Below are 17,559 nucleotides of genomic sequence, written 5' to 3' on the forward strand. Positions count from 1 at the left end.
CGGTCATATCCTCTGTTATTCCCATAGATAATGATGTAATGTGATGACATCAGAGCCTCTCACCTCCCCGGTCATATCCTCTGTTATTCCCATAGATAATGATGTAATGTGATGACGTCACAGCCTCTCACCTCTCCGGTCATATCCTCTGTTATTCCCATAGATAATGATGTAATGTGATGACATCAGAACCTCTCACCTCCCCGGTCATATCCTGTTATTTCCATAGATAATGATGTAATGTGATGACATCACAGCCTCTCACCTCTCCAGTAAGATGGAAGATTATCTCCACACTCAGGTGTAATATCTTCTCCATAATGTTATCTTTGTCCTTAATCATCTTTTTTGTGTCAAATCAGGAAAAATGAAAAGAAAACAGAAAATTGATCCTTTATTATACAGAGGATGAGATGATAAGGAAATCAAATAAAAGGAAAAAAAATACAAAAAAACAACTGAAGAGAATAAGGGGAAATACAGTGGGGGAAATAAGTATTTGATCCCTTGCTGATCTTGTAAGTTTGCCCTCTGACAAAGACATGAACAGTCTATAATTTTAGGGATAGGTTAATTTTACCATTGAGAGATAGAATATCCAAAATAAAATCCAGAAAATCACATTGTATAAATTATATAAAATTATTTGCATTTTGCAGAGAGAAATAAGGCTGTTTGCGCACATTGCGGTTTTTCCTGCATTTTGGCTGCGTTTAAAACTGCAGCTTGTCATTGTAAAAATGCATGCGTTGTGCTTCCCCAGCAAAGTCTATGAGAAGTCAGCAACTTCCATGCGCACGTTGCTTTTTTAAACGCAGCATTTTGGATGCCAAATATTTCACAAAATCAATGCGTTTAAAAAAGCCGCATGTCACTTCTTTTGTGCGTTTTGGTTGCATTTTCCATCAATGAGGTGTGTCAAAACACAACCAAACTGCGCTTGCACTGCATTATTGCTGCGTTCTGCATGCTTTTTTGACAAACAGAATGCAGGTCTTTCGGTCTCTGTCGGTCCCTCCCTCTCCCCCTCTCTCATACTCACCGATTACCGGCGCGGCGCTGCACAGCTGTCACACTGCTTTAAAGTCTTCTCCTGCTTTTGAACATGTCGACTGCTCATTATTACATCTCATATTCATCACGGCTTCCACCGCCCACCGGCGCCTATGATTGGTTGCATTCAGACGAGCCCCCACGCTGAGTGACAGCTGTCTCACTGCAACCAATCACAGCTACCGGTGGGCGGGTCTAGGTATTGCAGTAAAATAAATAAATTAAAACAAAAAAGGCGTGCGGTGCCCCCCATTTTTGATACCAGCCAAGATAAAGCCACACGGCTGAAGGCTGGTATTCTCAGGGTGGGGAGCCCCACATTATGGGGAGCCCCCCCAGCATAAAAATATCAGCCAGTAGTCGCCAGAAATTGCCGCATCCATTAGATGCGACAGACCCAGGACTCTACCCGGCTCATCCCAAATTGCCCTGGTGCGGTGGCAAATGGGGTAATAAGTAGTTAATGGAAGCCCAGAGCTGCCAATAAGTCCTAGGTTAACCATGGCAGGCGTCTATGAGACACCCGCAATGATTAATCTGTACGTTAAAGAAAATAATCACAAACACCGAAAATTCCTTTATTTGGAATAACAGGGGAAAAAAAAAAAACACCCTTTCACCACTTTATTACCCACCAAACATCCATCCAGATCCGACATAATCCACATGAGGTACTACGACGCTTTCAGCTCTGCTACATCGGAAGCTGACAGCGAGCGTCCACAGACCACGACCGCTCTCTGTCAGCTCCATGGAGCAACTAAAGTGAGTCGCGCTATCAGCGATAACGTCACTTAGGTTACCCACGTGCGGACACAGCTGAAGTCCTCCAACTGTGACAGCAAGTCGCCCGAGTGACTGAAGTGAGCCTCGCGATCAGTGGTGCCCTCACTCAGGTGATTTGCGGTCTTGGGTGGAGGACTCCAGCTGGCCGCGGGTAACCTGAGTGACGGCACCGCTAATCCCACGGCTCACTTTAGTCACTCAGAGGATTGCGGTCACCACTGAGTCCTTAACCGGTGACCGCAAATCAGGCCGTGGCACACAGACAGAGCTGTACAATGACAATGAAGTCGGGTGAAGTTCATCCAAGTTCATTCTGATCGTGCGGCTCTGTCTCGCAGCCAGCCATGCTCTATGGGGATGTAGCAGAGTTGAGTGGGAACGCACTGATAAAAATGCATCCAAAATGTATTCAAAATGTATCCAAAATACATGCGTTTTGGATGCATTTTTTTTGTCAAACGCAGTGTTTATAGTTATCCAGTCTGCCAGAGGGTGCATTTTTTTTCTGCACTTGACAGAACGCAGCGTGCGCATATACCCTTAGTACTTGATCCCCTACCAACCATTAACATTTCTGGCTCCTACAGACACTAAAGGTACCTTCACACATAACGACTTACCTGCGATCCCAAAAACGATGCAACCTGATAGGGATCGCAGGTAAGTCGCTGGGAGGTCGCAGGTGAGATGTCACAGTCAGATCTTACCAGCGATGCAGAACAATACAGATCGCAGTAGCGACCTGTATAACGATCTCAGCAGTCACTGTGATCCTGTTACACAGTGTCAAACACAGCGATGTGTCCTGCCCAGCAGGACATCGCCTTTGAAGAAAATGGCCTGGACCATTCTGCAACGACTAGAGATCTCACAGCAGGGGCCTGATCGCTGGTAAGTGTCACACATAACGAGATCGCTAACGGGATCGCAACTGCGTCACCAAAACGGTGACTCAGCTGCGATCTCGCTAGCGATCTCGTTATGTGTGACAGTACCTTAAGAAGCTCCTAATCAACTTGTTACCTGCATTATAGACAGCTGTGTTACATTGTCCCCCGTATAAAAGACTCCTGTCCACAAACTCAATTAATCAGTCAGACTCTAAGGGGTGCTTCACACACAGCGAGCTCACTGCCGAGATCGCTGCTGAGTCACGCTTTTTGTGACGCAGCAGTGACCTCATTAGCGATCTCGCTGTGTGTGACAATGAGCAGCGATCTGGCCCCTGCTGCGAGATCGCTGCTCGTTACACACAGCCCTGGTTCGTTTTCTTCAAAGCCGCTCTCCCGCTGTGACACACAGATCGCTGTGTGTGACAGCGAGAGAGTGACAAATGAAGCGAGCAGGGAGCAGGAGCCGGCGTCTGACAGCTGAGGTAAGCTTGTAACCAAGATAAACATCGGGTAACCAAGGTGGTTACCCGATATTTACCTTAGTTACCAGCCTCTGCAGCTCTCACGCTGCCTGTGCTGCCGGCTCCGGCTCTCTGCACATGTAGCTGCTGTACACATCGGGTTAATTAACCCGATGTGTACAGCAGCTAGGAGAGCAAGGAGCCAGCGCTAAGCAGTGTGCGCGGCTCCCTGCTCTCTGCACATGTAGCTGCATTACACATCGGGTTAATTAACCCGATGTGTACAGCAGCTAGGAGAGCAAGGAGCCAGCGCTCAGTGTGCGCGGCTCCCTGCTCTCTGCACACAGCGCTGGTAACTAATGTAAACATCGGGTAACCATACCCGATGTTTACCTTAGTTACCAGTCTCCGCAGCTTCCAGTCGGCGGCTCCGTGCAAGCGCAGCGTCGCTTGCACGTTGCTGCTGGCTGGGGGCTGTTCAGTGGTCGCTGGTGAGATCTGCCTGTTTGACAGCTCACCAGCGACCATGTAGCGATGCAGCAGCGATCCTGACCAGGTCAGATCGCTGGTCGGATCGCTGCTGCATCGCTAAGTGTGAAGGTACCCTTAGGGGTACTTCTCACATAGCGAGATCACTAGCGAGATCGCTGCTGTGTCACGGTTTGTGTGACGCAGCAGTGACCTCATTAGCGATCTCGCTGTGTGTGACACTGAGCAGTGCCATGGCCCCTGCTGTGAAATCGCTGCTCGTTACACACTGCTCTGGTTCATTTTTTGGACATTGCTCTCCCGCTGTGAAGCACACATCGGCGTGTTTGACAGCGAGAGAGCAACGATCTGAATGTGCAGGGAGCCGGCGTCTGGCAGCCTGCGGTAAGCTGTAACCAAGGTAAATATCGGGTAACCAAGTGAAGTGCTTTGCTTAGTTAGCCGATATTTACCTCTCAGGCTGCCAGCGCCGGCTCCCTGCACACGCAGCCGGAGAATACATCGGGTAAATTAGCAAAGCGGTTTGCTTACTAACCCGATGTGTACTCTGGCTAGGAGTGCAGAGAGCCAGCACTAAGCGGTGTGTGCAGTTAAGGAAGGTAAATATCGGGTAACCAAGCGCTTGGTTACCAGATATTTACCTTAGTTACCAAGCGCAGCATCACTTCCACGCGTTGCTGGTGGCTGGTCACTGGCGAGATCTGCCTGATTGACAGCTCACCAGCGGCCATGTTGCGACGCACCAGCTAAACAGAGCAGAAGCACAGACCTGACAAGAAGACAACAGGGCAGAAGAAGCTGAGGAAGCAGAGAGCTGACATAAGAAAACAAGAAGGGAGAGCAAAAGCACCAGAGAGAAATAGCAGAGGAGAGGAACTGATCACAGCCAGCAGGAGCCACAGGAAGTGGAGGCAGAAGCCACTAACATCTCTCACAGCACAGGAGCAGGCGAGTATAATAATGTGCAGATGTCTGCCTGTAACACTACATAAACTGCCCTGTGTTGTGTCATCCCTGTGTGTAATAGCTCTGTACTAAAAGGGAAACCATCAGCAAGCCATAAGTAAATGCTCTGTGCAGCGCTGTACAACACAGCATGAAGCAGAGCCAATATACCAGCGCTGTGCAACAGAGCATGATGCAGAGCCAATATACCAGCGCTATGTTATAGAGCATGAAGCAAAGCCAATATACAAGATATTGCACTGTAGAGGGAGTATCAGGGAAGCCCCATGTATCACTGCAATAAGCGTGGGGCTTTCCTCCTGCTGATACCCCTCTGCAGTGCCACGTCTGGTACATTGGCTCTGCTTCATGCTCTATAGCAGAGCGCTGCACAGAGCATTTATTTAGGGCTTGCTGACAGTTTCCCTTTTACTCTAATACTCTTTTGCAGTACTAGATCAGGCTCATCAGGCCTGCTTTATGCTTTGCCGCACAGATCATTTATCCCCGTCCTCCACCCCCTTTCTCTTAGCCCAGCACATGTATATTTCTGTTCTTTTTGGCATATTTTTGCACTTATTGGTTATTGCCCATCTATATCGGGATTTATAGTGCACGGTTCAGTGGATCGTCATACTGGGTATAGGATCCTATGTATTACTTTTTTTGTTATTTGATTGGATCACATGGATGCCCTGACATGTTAGCAGTGAGCTATAATAGCCTGTAATGAAGCAATACGCATGACTCTGTGCTGGCTGTGTAGCACGACGCATATTTAATCTCTGTATTGTTATTGTGCATTATTGTTTATGGACCTATTATAAGAGTGGGTTATTATAAGTGCCACATCTGATATACTGGCTCTGCTCCATGCACTGTCACACAGAGCATTATTCAGGGCTATCTGACGGTCGTCTCTTCTATACTAATCCTTCTGCAGCGCCCAGATCAGGTTTATTACAGAATAAGTTGAATTTATTTATACGCATGTCCCTGTGCGGCGCTGCACATACTTATTCCATGTACTGAATTGTTATGCGCATTAACTGTATATGGGTATTGTATTACAGTAAATTATCACACTTTTGCGGAGGTTGCCATTTGGGATTTGTTCATGCTTTTAAAAAGAACATGTCACCCGATTTGGTGACTATAAGCTGCGGCCACCACCAGTGGGCTCTTATATACAGCAGTCTAACATGCCTGGGTGCATGACACGTCCTACGTCATACACACTCGCCGGCATTAAGGTCTTGCGCAGGCGCTGTACCTCAATGCCGGCTAGTGTGGATGACTTAGGACGCGTCATGCACCCCGGCTACAGAAGGAGGACAAAGATGGCCGAAAGAGGAGGCGCCGGGTACCGGAGAACGGAGACACCCATCCGACCAGTCTGCACCACACCACCCCCTTAGGTGAGTATTATAAAGTGATTTTTACGTTATACACAGTGGCCTGGGCTCTTATATACAGCATGTTAGACTGCTGTATATAAGAGCCCACTGGTGGTGGCTGCAGCTTATAGGCCCCAAATCTGGTGACAGGTTCCCTTTAAATGATTTTATTATGTGTGTTTACTGTTCTTTTGGATTTAATAAAGATTGTTATATTTGTATCTAGCATTTCCATTTTCTGGAATGCGCATCATTATGTGTGAGCTTTTTTTTCTTCTGTTTTGGTCGTATTGTGATCATACAGGATGCTGCACTAGGTTTTATTGATTTAGTCCAGGTGTGCACCCCTTTTTTGTATATATATTATTTCTGTACTGTGACATCGCTGTGTGTATTATCCCTGTACTGTGACATCACTGTGTGTATTATCCCTGTACTGTGACATCACTGTGTGCATTACCCCTGTACTGTGACATCACTGTGTGTATTATTCCTGTACTGTGACATCACTGTATTATCCCTGTACTGTGACATCACTGTATTATCCCTGTACTGTGACATCACTGTGTGCATTACCCCTGTACTGTGACATCACTGTGTGTATTATCCCTGTACTGTGACATCACTGTGTATTATCCCTGTACTGTGACATCACTGTATTATCCCTGTACTGTGACATCACTGTGTGCATTACCCCTGTACTGTGACATCACTGTGTGTATTACCCCTGTACTGTGACATCACTGTGTGTTACCCCTGTACTGTGACATCACTGTATTATCCCTGTACTGTGACATCACTGTGTGCATTACCCCTGTACTGTGACATCACTGTGTGTATTACCCCTGTACTGTGACATCACTGTGTGCATTACCCCTGTACTGTGACATCACTGTGTGTATTACCCCTGTACTGTGACATCACTGTATTATCCCTGTACTGTGACATCACTGTATTATCCCTGTACTGTGACATCACTGTGTGCATTACCCCTGTACTGTGACATCACTGTATTATCCCTGTACTGTGACATCACTGTATTATCCCTGTACTGTGACATCACTGTATTATCCCTGTACTGTGACATCACTGTGTGCATTACCCCTGTACTGTGACATCACTGTATTATCCCTGTACTGTATCTTCAGTGTGTTGCCCATGTACTGTGACATCACTGTGTGTATTATCTCTGTACTGTGACATCACTGTGTGTATTATCTCTGTACTGTGACATCACTGTGTGTATTATTTCTGTACTGTGACACTACTGTGTGTATTATCCCTGTACTGTGACATCACTGTGTGTATTATCCCTGTACTGTGACACTACTGTGTGTATTATTGTGGAGGTGGCACTGAGCTATAGCTTGTTTGTTCAAACGTAATAAGAATATCTGTGTATATATTCAAAATATAGATGTAATTGCATAGTTATCTCTCTGTCTATGTAGCCATTGCACAGACCTATAGTATAATTCTAAGCTGTATATTGAAAAAGTTAGCCAAAGTATAAATGAACAAAGGAGATATTCATTAAGTTAATTGGTAGCCTTATCAGTAAAATTTACAGGAGAAGAAATGTAGTATTTGTGGGATGAGGCGGGTGATCCCATACTCCCATGTATCATGTCTACAGAATCTCATCGTCGCTTACTGCCTTCAAAGTGTACTATTTGGGATGATGTATGATCTCATGCATTCTCCCAATGCTGCCCATACGCACTCCCCCCTAATTATTCTTTATCAGTATGTGTGAGCAAATGGAGAAGTTTTTGTAAATATCTTTCAGGCTGAAGTGATGTGTTTAATGCTTGAACAAGAGAATATATGAGTCAGTTGATGACGCTGGCTGAAAGAGAGCATGTCTGTGTGTTCTTTGTTGTATATACATTGATATATATTGGCACTGATATACAGCTAATACGGCACAGTCCCTGGTTATCCCAAACAAAGACTCCATTAGCAGTCTTCACCCAAAATTCCTCCCTTGACATTATCTCTGTACTGTGACATCACTGTGTGTGTTGCCCCTGTACTGTGACATCAATGTGTTTTATCCCTGTACTGTGACATCACTGTGTGTATTATCCCTGTACTGTGACATCACTGTGTGTATTATCCCTGTACTGTGACATCACTGTGTTTATTATCCCCGTACTGTGACATCACTGTGTGTATTATCCCTGTACTGTGACATCACTGTGTGCATTACCCCTGTACTGTGACATCACTGTATTACCCCTGTACTGTGACATCACTGTATTATCCCTGTACTGTGACATGCCTGTGTGTTACCCCTGTACTGTGACATCACTGTGTGCATTATCCCTCTACTGTGACATCACTGTGTGCATTATCCCTGTACTGTGACATTACTGTGTGTATTCTCTGTACTGTGACATCACTGTATTATCCCTGTACTGTGACATCACTGTATTATCCCTGTACTGTGACATCACTGTGTGTATTACCCCTGTACTGTGACATCACTGTGTGTATTATCCCTGTACTGTGACATCACTGTGTATTATCCCTGTACTGTGACATGCCTGTGTGTTACCCCTGTACTGTGACATCAGTGTGCATTATCCCTGTACTGTGACATCACTGTGTGTATTATCCCTGTACTGTGACATTACTGTGTGTATTACCCCTGTACTGTGACATCACTGTGTGCATTATCCCTGTACTGTGACATCACTGTGTATTATCCCTGTACTGTGACATCACTGTGTGTATTATCCCTGCACTGTGACATCACTGTGTGTATTATCCCTGTACTGTGACATCACTGTGTTGCTCCTGTACTGTGACATCACTGTGTACATTACCCCTGTACTGGGGGGGGGGATTTGAGGAGTGAACCCACTGGTCTTTGTGCAGTGGCCTTTGCTCAGTAACAGGATGATGGTTATATTCAGACTCCATGTGGTGATATTTGGTCATGGTGTGGCGGCATTATTTTGCAATGTATAGTAGTATTATTGGTCTTGGTATGGTGGGTGCTATTCAGTAACACTATACAGTATGTGTTATTTGGTAATTGTATGATTAGTTTGTTGATGCATTACTAAAAAGAAATGTAGATATTTATAGATTTGTATTATTTAATTATTTTTCCGCCGGCAGTACATGTATCAGTAATTACTGGGAGACACTGGTAGAACGTTTTTTTTTTTTAGTACAGTTTACTCTGGAGATCTTTGGTTTGTTGGCTGCGGCTGATTCCACCGTTTGTAGGTGCTGCGGTGCTCAGCGAGCGTCGGGCATCACACAGCACTGCCTAGAATGGTACTGTATGTGCTGTTTATTATGTTAATATTTTATTGTATTTTTTTAATGGGGAGGGGGCCCATTCAGACTTTGCTATGGGGCCCCATGATTTCTATGTACGTTCCCACGCTGGCACTGGCTAGCGAGAAGACGCACTTTGTAGGCGGGGTAGGTGCAAGTTTCTCTCCAGTCCAACAGAAGAGGAGCGACTGCCCCATCATCTCCCAGGTCCTACTATGCCCGCAACGCCCTGTCCCCGGCGGCAGCAGCCCTCTCTGTGCCCGCAGCCTCCCCCAGCTCTGTCTGTGCCCCAAGCCTCCCCCAGTGGTTTAACTGCCTCCAGCCTCTCCCAGGTCTGTCTGTGCCCCCTGTCTCCCTCAGCGCTCTCTGTGCCCCCATCATCCCCAAGGTCTGTCTGTGCCACTAGTGCTCTTTGTGCCCCCCAACCTCCCCCAGGGCTGTCAGTGCCCCTCCTACGTCCTCCAGGGCTGTCTGTGTAAGTTTAGTGTCCCTTGGCTGGCTGTGCCCCCAGTGATGTAGCCTTCCCTCTTATCTGCTGGAGGCAAATTAACCCAATCTGAGGAGGAGACTGTGCAGTAGATCGGCGACTGCAACACTTTATCATTGGTCCTAATATTGTTCAACTTTAAAGGAGTTCATCATAAAAAGTTTATCATTCGCTCTCCCCCACGTGTAGCGCAGGGTCTGTCGCTCTCTCTCTCCCCCACGAGTAGCGCGGGGTCTGTCGCACGCTCTCTCTCTCTCTCCCCCACGTGTAGCGAGGGGTCTGTCGCTCTCTCCTCCACGTGTAGCGCGGGGTCTGTCGCGCTCTCCCCCCCACTTGTAGTGCGGGGTCTGTCGCTCTCCCCCCCCCCATGTGTAGTGCGGGGTCTGTCGCTCTCTCCCCCCCTCCCATGTGTAGTGTGGGGCCTGTCACTCTCCTCCCCCCCCCATGTGTAGTGCGGAGCCTGTCGCAATCTCCCCCCATATGTAGTGCGGGCTCTGTCGCAATCTCCCCATATGTAGTGCGGGCTCTGTCGCAATCTCCCCCCCATGTGTTGTGCGGGCTCTGTCGCAATCTCCCCCCCATGTGTTGTGCGGGCTCTGTCGCAATCTCCCCCCATGTGTAGTGCGGGCTCTGTCGCTCACTCCCCCCATGTGTAGTGCGGGGTCTGTCGCTCTCTTCCCCCCATGTGTAGTGCGGGGTCTGTCGCCCTCTCCCCCCCATGTGTAGTGCGGGCTCTGTCGCTCACTCCCCCCCCATGTGTAGTGCGGGCTCTGTCGCTCACTCCCCCCATGTGTAGTGCGGGGTCTGTCGCTCTCTTCCCCCCATGTGTAGTGCGGGGTCTGTCGCTCTCTCTCCCCCATGTGTAGTGCAGGGTCTGTCGCTCTCCCCCATGTGTAGTGTGGGGTCTGTTGCTCTCTGTTCCCCATGTGTAGTGCGCGGTCCGTCACTCTCCCCCCTGTGTAGTGCGGGGTCTGCTGTTGCACCCATAGTGGGAGCTAATAGGGGAGAGAGTATTGTAGTGAGGAGAAGATGCCAAATGGCATGAATCTGGTGACTACGAGTAAATAATGTTTTGTTAAAAAGTCCGCGTTGTGGCACGATTCCTGTACAGCAGCTTTCGAAAAGGAGGATGGGAAAATGGAGGCCGACTGAGGAGGAAGAGAGAGCCACGCACCCCGCACAGGGTCACACACCGGAACCCCTCAGTGAAGGACGCAGCATCCGAGCAGTCCGGCGCCCTCTTTTTAGTGGACACTGCTCGCAGTCAGTGAGACACCACTGGGCCGGGCTCCAATACAGGAGACGAGGCAGAAACCACACACCGGCTTTAATCGAAGGACAGAAGATTTTGCAATTAACAGTCAATATAATGATAACAGCAATAATAGAAGAAGGACAGCCGGGAGCCGGTGACACAGACTGCCCTCCAGCTATGGCAATAAAGACCACAACTCCGAGAGGAATAATCTCTACAGACTGCGCTGCTCTACACTGCTAACCGGGCCGCACTGCTACAACACACTAACGGAGCTGGTACAAGGCACTAACAGAGCCGGCGCCGCTATAACCAGGGCTGTGGAGTCGGTAAGCCAAACCTTCGACTCCGACTCCTCAATTTCCCTTGCACCGACTCCGACATATATTGCTTATATTTAAGTGAAAAATGTATTGTAGTGCAATGAGAACATCAGACATTTAATCATTTTTATGATACAATAAGTCCTCATCAATACTGTTGCTGTATTTTCCCTGTATATTGTATGTACAATACAGACCAAAAGTTTGGACACACCTTCTCATTCAAAGAGTTTTCTTTATTTTCATGACTCTGAAAATTGTAGCTTCACATTGAAGATATCAAAACCATGAGTTAACACATGTGGAATGAAATACTTAAAAAAGTGTGAAACAACTGAAAATATGTCTCAGTTCCTCAAACTAGCCACCTTTTGCTTTGATTACTGCTTTCCACACTCTTAGCATTCTCTTGATGAGCTTCAAAAGGTCGTCACCGAATATGGTCTTCACTTCACAGGTGTGCCCTGTCAGGTTTAATAAGTAGGATTTCTTGCCATATAAATGGGGTTGGGACCATCAGTTGTGTTGTGCAGAAGTCTGGTGGATACACAGCTGATAGTCCTACTGAATAGACTGTTAGAAATTGTATTATCGCAAGAAAAAAGCAGCGAAGAAAAACGAGTGGCCATCATTACTTTAAGAAATGAAGGTCAGTCAGTCCGAAAAATTGGGAATACTTTGGGACACTATCAAAGTGCAGTGGCAAAAACCATCAAACGCTACAAAGAAACTGGCTCACATGAGAACGGCCCTGGGAAAGGAAGACCAAGAGTCACCTCTGCTGTGGAGGATAAGTTTATCCGAGTCACCAGCCTCAGAAACCGCAGGGTAACAGCAGCTCAGATTAGAGACCAGGTCAATGCCACACAGAGTTCTAGCAGCAGACACATCTCTAGAACAACTGTTAAGAGGAGACTTTGTGCAGCAGGCCTTCATGGTAAAATAGCTGCTAGGAAACCACTGCTAAGGACAGGCAACAAGCAGAAGAGACTTGTTTGGGATAAAGAACACAAGGAATGGACATTAGACCAGTGGAAATCTGTGCTTTGGTCTGATGAGTCCAAATTTGAGATCTTTGGATCCAACCACCGTGTCTTTGTGTGACGCAGAAAAGGTGAACGGATGGACTCTACATGCCTGGTTCCTACCGTGAAGCATGGAGGAGGAGGTGTGATGGTGTGGGAGTTCATTGCTGGTGACACTGTTGGGGATTTATTCAAAATTGAAGGCACCCTGAACCAGCATGGCTACCACAGCATCTTGCAGCAGCATGCTATTCCATCCGGTTTGCGTTTAATTGGACCATCATTTATTTTTCAACAGGACAATGACCCCAAACATACCTCCAGGCTGTGTAAGGGCTATTTGACTAAGAAGGAGAGTGATGGGGTTCTATGTCAGATGACCTGGCCTCCACAATCACCAGACCTGAACCCAATCGAGATGGTTTGGGGGAGCTGGACCGCAGAGTGAAGGCAAAAGGGCCAAAATGTGCTAAGCATCTCTGGGAACTCCTTCAAGACTGTTGGAAGACTAGTTCCAGTGACTACCTCTTGAAGCTCATCAAAAGAATGCCAAGAGTGTGCAAAGCAGTAATGAAAGCAAAAGGTGGCTACTTTGAAGAAACTAGAATATAAGACCTATTTTCATTTAACACTTTTTTGTTAAGTATTTCATTCCACATGTGTTAATCCATAGTTTTGATGCCTTCAATGTGAATCTACAATTTTCAGAGTCATGAAAGAAGGGAATTTTGTTTACTTACCGTAAATTCCTTTTCTTCTAGCTCTAATTGGGAGACCCAGACAATTGGGTGTATAGCTACTGCCTCCGGAGGCCACACAAAGTATTACACTTAAAAGTGTAAGGCCCCTCCCCTTCTGCCTATACACCCCCCGTGGGATCACGGCTGCTCAGTTTTAGTGCAAAAGCAAGAAGGAGGAAAGCCAATAAACTGGTTTAAGCAAATTCAATCCGAAGGAATATCGGAGAACTGAAACCATTCAACATGACTAACATGTATACCCCAAAAAAAACAGGGGCGGGTGCTGGGTCTCCCAATTAGAGCTAGAAGAAAAGGAATTTACGGTAAGTAAACAAAATTCCCTTCTTCTTCGTCGCTCTATTGGGAGACCCAGACAATTGGGATGTCCAAAAGCAATCCCTGGGTGGGTAAAACAATACCTCGTGATAGGCCGTAAAATGGCCTTTTCCTACATGGGGGCAACCGCCGCCTGCAGGACTCTTCTACCTAGGCTGGCGTCCGCCGAAGCATAGGTATGCACCTGATAATGCTTGGTAAAAGCGTGCAGACTCGACCAGGTAGCCGCCTGGCACACCTGCTGGGCCGAAGCCTGGTGCCGTAATGCCCGGGACGCACCCACGGCTCCGGCCAAATGGGCCTTCAGCCCTGAGGGAACCGGAAGCCCCGCAGAACGGTAGACTTCAAGAACTGGTTCGTTGATCCACCGAGTCAGGGTGGATTTGGAAGCTTGCAACCCCTTACGCTGACCAGCGACAAGGACAAGAGTGCCTCCGAGCGGCGCAGGAGCGCCGTGCGGGAAAAGTAGGTTCTGAGAGCTCTCACCAGATCCAACAAAAACAAATCCCGATCACATTGATGAACTGGATGACAAGACGGTAAAGGAGATATCCCGATTGAGATGACAGGAGGATACCACCTTAGGGAGAACTCTTGAATCGGGCGCAGAACCACCTTGTCCTGGTGAAAACACCAGGAAGGGAGATTTGCAAGACAGCGCTGCTAGCTTGGCCACTCTCCGAAGAGACGTGACCGCCACTAGAAAAGGCCACTGTCCGTGAAAGGCGAGAAAGGGAAACATCCCTCATAGGCTCGAAAAGCGGCTTCTGGAGAGCTATTAGAACCCTGTTCAGATCCCAGGGCTCTAACAGCTGCTTGTAAGGAGGGACGATCTGACAAACCCCTTGCAGGAACGTGCGTACCTGTTGGAGTCTGGCCAGGCGCTTCTGAAAAAACACAGAGAGCGCAGAGACTTGTCCCTTAAGGGAGCCGAGCGACCAACCTTTTTCCAACCTGGATTGCAGGAAGGAAAGGAAAGTAGTCAATGCCAATGGTCAGGGAGAAACGTCCTGAGCCGAGCACCAAGCTAAGAATATCTTCCACGTCCTGTGGTAGATCTTGGTAGAGCTTGGTTTCCTAGCCTATCCCATGGAGGCAATGACCTCTTGAGATAATCCTGAAGACGCTAGGATCCAGGACTCAATGGCCACACAGACAGGTTCAGGGCCGCAGAATTCAGATGGAAAAACGGCCCTTGAGACAGCAAGTCTGGCCGGCCTGGTAGTGCCCACGGTTGTCCTACCGTGAGATGCCACATATCCGGGAACCACGACCTCCCCGGCCAGTCTGGAGCGGCGAGGATGGCGCGGCGGCAGTCGGACCTGATCTCGCGTAGCACTCTGGGCAACAGCGCCAGAGGTGGAAACACATAAGGGAGCCGGAACTGCGACCAATCTTGAACGAAGGCGTCCGCCGCCAGAGCTCTGTGATCGTGAGACCGTGCCGTGAAAGCTGGGACCTTGTTGTTGTGCCGGGACGCCATTAGGTCGACGTCCGGCATCCCCCAGCGGCGACAGATCTCCTGAAACGCGTCCGGGTGAAGAGACCATTCCCCTGCGTCCATACCCTGGCGACTGAGGAAGTCTGCTTCCCAGTTTTCTACGCCCGGGATGTGAACTGCGGATATGGTGGATGCCGTGTCTTCCACCCACGTCAGAAACCGCCGGACTTCCTGGAAGGCTTGCCGACTGCGTGTCCCCCCTTGGTGGTTGATGTATGCCACCGCTGTGGGGTTGTCCGTCTGAATTCGGATCTGCTTGCCTTCCAGCCACTGCTGGAAGGCTCGTAGGGCAAATTACACTGCTCTGATTTCCAGAACATTGATCTGAAGGGTGGACTCCTGCTGAGTCCACGTACCTTGAGCCCTGTGGAGGAGAAAAATTGCTCCCCACCCTGAAGACAATGAGGTGGGAAGAAGCCACCACCGAAGAGACTCCTTGGCCGCCTGAGAAAGAGAAACGTCCCTGTCGAGGGGACGTCGACTCCCCGTCCCATTGGCGGAGAATGTCCCCTTGTAGTGGACGCAGATGAAACTGCGCGAAAGGGACTGCCTCTAATGCTGCTACCATCTTCTCTAGGAAGTGCATGAGGCGTCTCAAGGGGTGCGACTGGCCTTGACGGAGAGATTGCACCCCTGTCTGAAGTGAACGCTGTTTGCCCAGCGGAAGTTTCACTATCGCTGATAGAGTATGAAACCCCATGCCAAGATATGTTAGCGATTGGGTCGGGGTCAGAATTGACTTTGAAAAGTTGATGATCTACCCGAAACTCTGGAGAGTCTCCAGCGCAACGATCAGGCTGTGTTGGCATGCCTCTTGAGAGGGTGCCTTGACGAGTAGATCGTCCAAGCAAGGGATCACAGAGTGACCCTGAGAGCGCAGGACTGCTACTACTGCAGCCATGACCTTGGTGAAGACCCGTGGGGCTGTCGCCAGACCGAAAGGCAGGGCTACGAACTAAAGGTGTTCGTTTCCTATAACGAAGCGTAGAAACGCTGGTGCTCTGGAGCATGTCCATTGATGCTAGGAACTCTTCTTGAGACATTGAGGCGATGACGGAGCGGAGGGATTCCATCCGGAACCGCCTGGTCTTCACATGCTTGTTGAGCAGTTTTTTAGGTCCAGAACAGGACGGAAAGACCCGTCCCTTTTGTGGCACCACAAACAAATTGGAGTAAAAACCGTGACCTTGGTCCTGGAGAGGAACAGAGATCACCACTCCTTCTGCCTTTAGAGAGCACCCGCCTGCAGACGAGCACCGGCTCGGTCGGGAGGTGGAGAAGTTCTGAAGAATCGGGTCGGAGGACGAGAACTGAACTCGATCCTGTACTCTTGAGACAGAATGTCTCTCACCCAACGGTCTTTGACCTGTGGCAGCTAAATGTCCCCAAAGCGGGCGAGCCTGCCACCGACCGAGGATGCGGAGAGAGGAGGCCGACAGTCATGAGGAAGCTGCCTTGGTAGCGGTTCCTCCGGCTGCCTTCTTTGGGCGTGACTGAGCCCGCCAAGAATCTGAGCTCCTCTGAACCTTTTGAGTCCTTTTAGACGAGGACAATTGGGCCCTGCCCGAGCCTCGAAAGGACCGAAACTTCGACTGTCCCCTCCTCTGTTGGGGTTTGTGAGGTTTGGGCTGGGGTAAGGAATAATCCTTAGACTTGGACTGTTTAACGATTTCATCTAATCTCTCACGAAACAGTCTGTCACAGAAAATGGCAATTAAGCACTTTTTTGGAAGCAGCATCTGCCTCCATTCCCTGAACCCCAAGGCTCTGCGTACAACCACGGAGTTGGCGGACGCCCCTACCGTACTGCTCGTAGAGTCCAGGACAGCATTAATAGCGTAAGACGCAAATGCAGACATTTGAGAGGTTAAGGACGCTACTTGCGGAACAGATGTACATGTGACGATGTCAATCTGCGCCAGACCAGCTGAACTAATTTGTAGTGCCCATACGGCTGCGAATGCTGGAGCAAACGACGCGCCGATAGTTTCATAGATGGATTTCAACCAGAGCTCCATCTGTGTCAGTGGCATCTTTAAGGGAAGCCCCATCCTCCACTGCAACTATGGATCTAGTCGCCAGCCTGGAGATTGGAGGATCCACCTTTGGACACTGGGTCCAGCTCTTGACCACATCAGGTGGAAAGGGATAACTTGTATCCTTAATACGTTTGGAGAAACGCTTATCTGGATAAGCGTGGTGTTTCTGAACTGCCTCTCTGAAGTCAGAGTAGCCAGAAAAGTACTCAATTTACGCTTGAGATACTGAAATGGAATTTCTCCTGCTGTGAAGCTGACTCCTCCACTGGAGGAGCTGAGGGAGAAATATCCAACATTCCATTGATGGACGCTATAAGATCATTGGCGTCACCATCTGGTGTATCCGGCTTGAGAGCGGTCTCAGGATCAGAGTCCTGATCAGCTACGTCTGCCTCATCATTAGAGTCCTCCTGCTGGGACCCTGACCAGTGATGAAGCCGAGTGCCGCTCCCAGCGAGCTCGCTTAGGCTGTCTGGGACTGTTGTCCGTGTCAGAGCCTTCACCCTGGGATGCATGGGACCTCCCCGGAGCACTG

The 17,559-nt window shown here is 48.7% G+C and overlaps 1 protein-coding gene across 1 annotated transcript in view; it reads right to left on the reverse strand.

The window, feature by feature from the left end:
- Positions 1 to 17,559, reverse strand: part of LOC142257463 (uncharacterized) — a 94,177-nt gene that overhangs the window by 25,692 nt on the left and 50,926 nt on the right. Inside the window, exon 6 of the mRNA XM_075329588.1 lies at positions 266 to 343. Within this exon, the coding sequence (XP_075185703.1) occupies positions 266 to 343 (78 nt within the window). The remainder of the gene's footprint in view (positions 1 to 265; positions 344 to 17,559) is intronic.

The sequence above is a fragment of the Anomaloglossus baeobatrachus genome, chromosome 1 (genome assembly GCF_048569485.1).
Source record: "Anomaloglossus baeobatrachus isolate aAnoBae1 chromosome 1, aAnoBae1.hap1, whole genome shotgun sequence".
NCBI classification, from domain to species: domain Eukaryota; kingdom Metazoa; phylum Chordata; class Amphibia; order Anura; family Aromobatidae; genus Anomaloglossus; species Anomaloglossus baeobatrachus.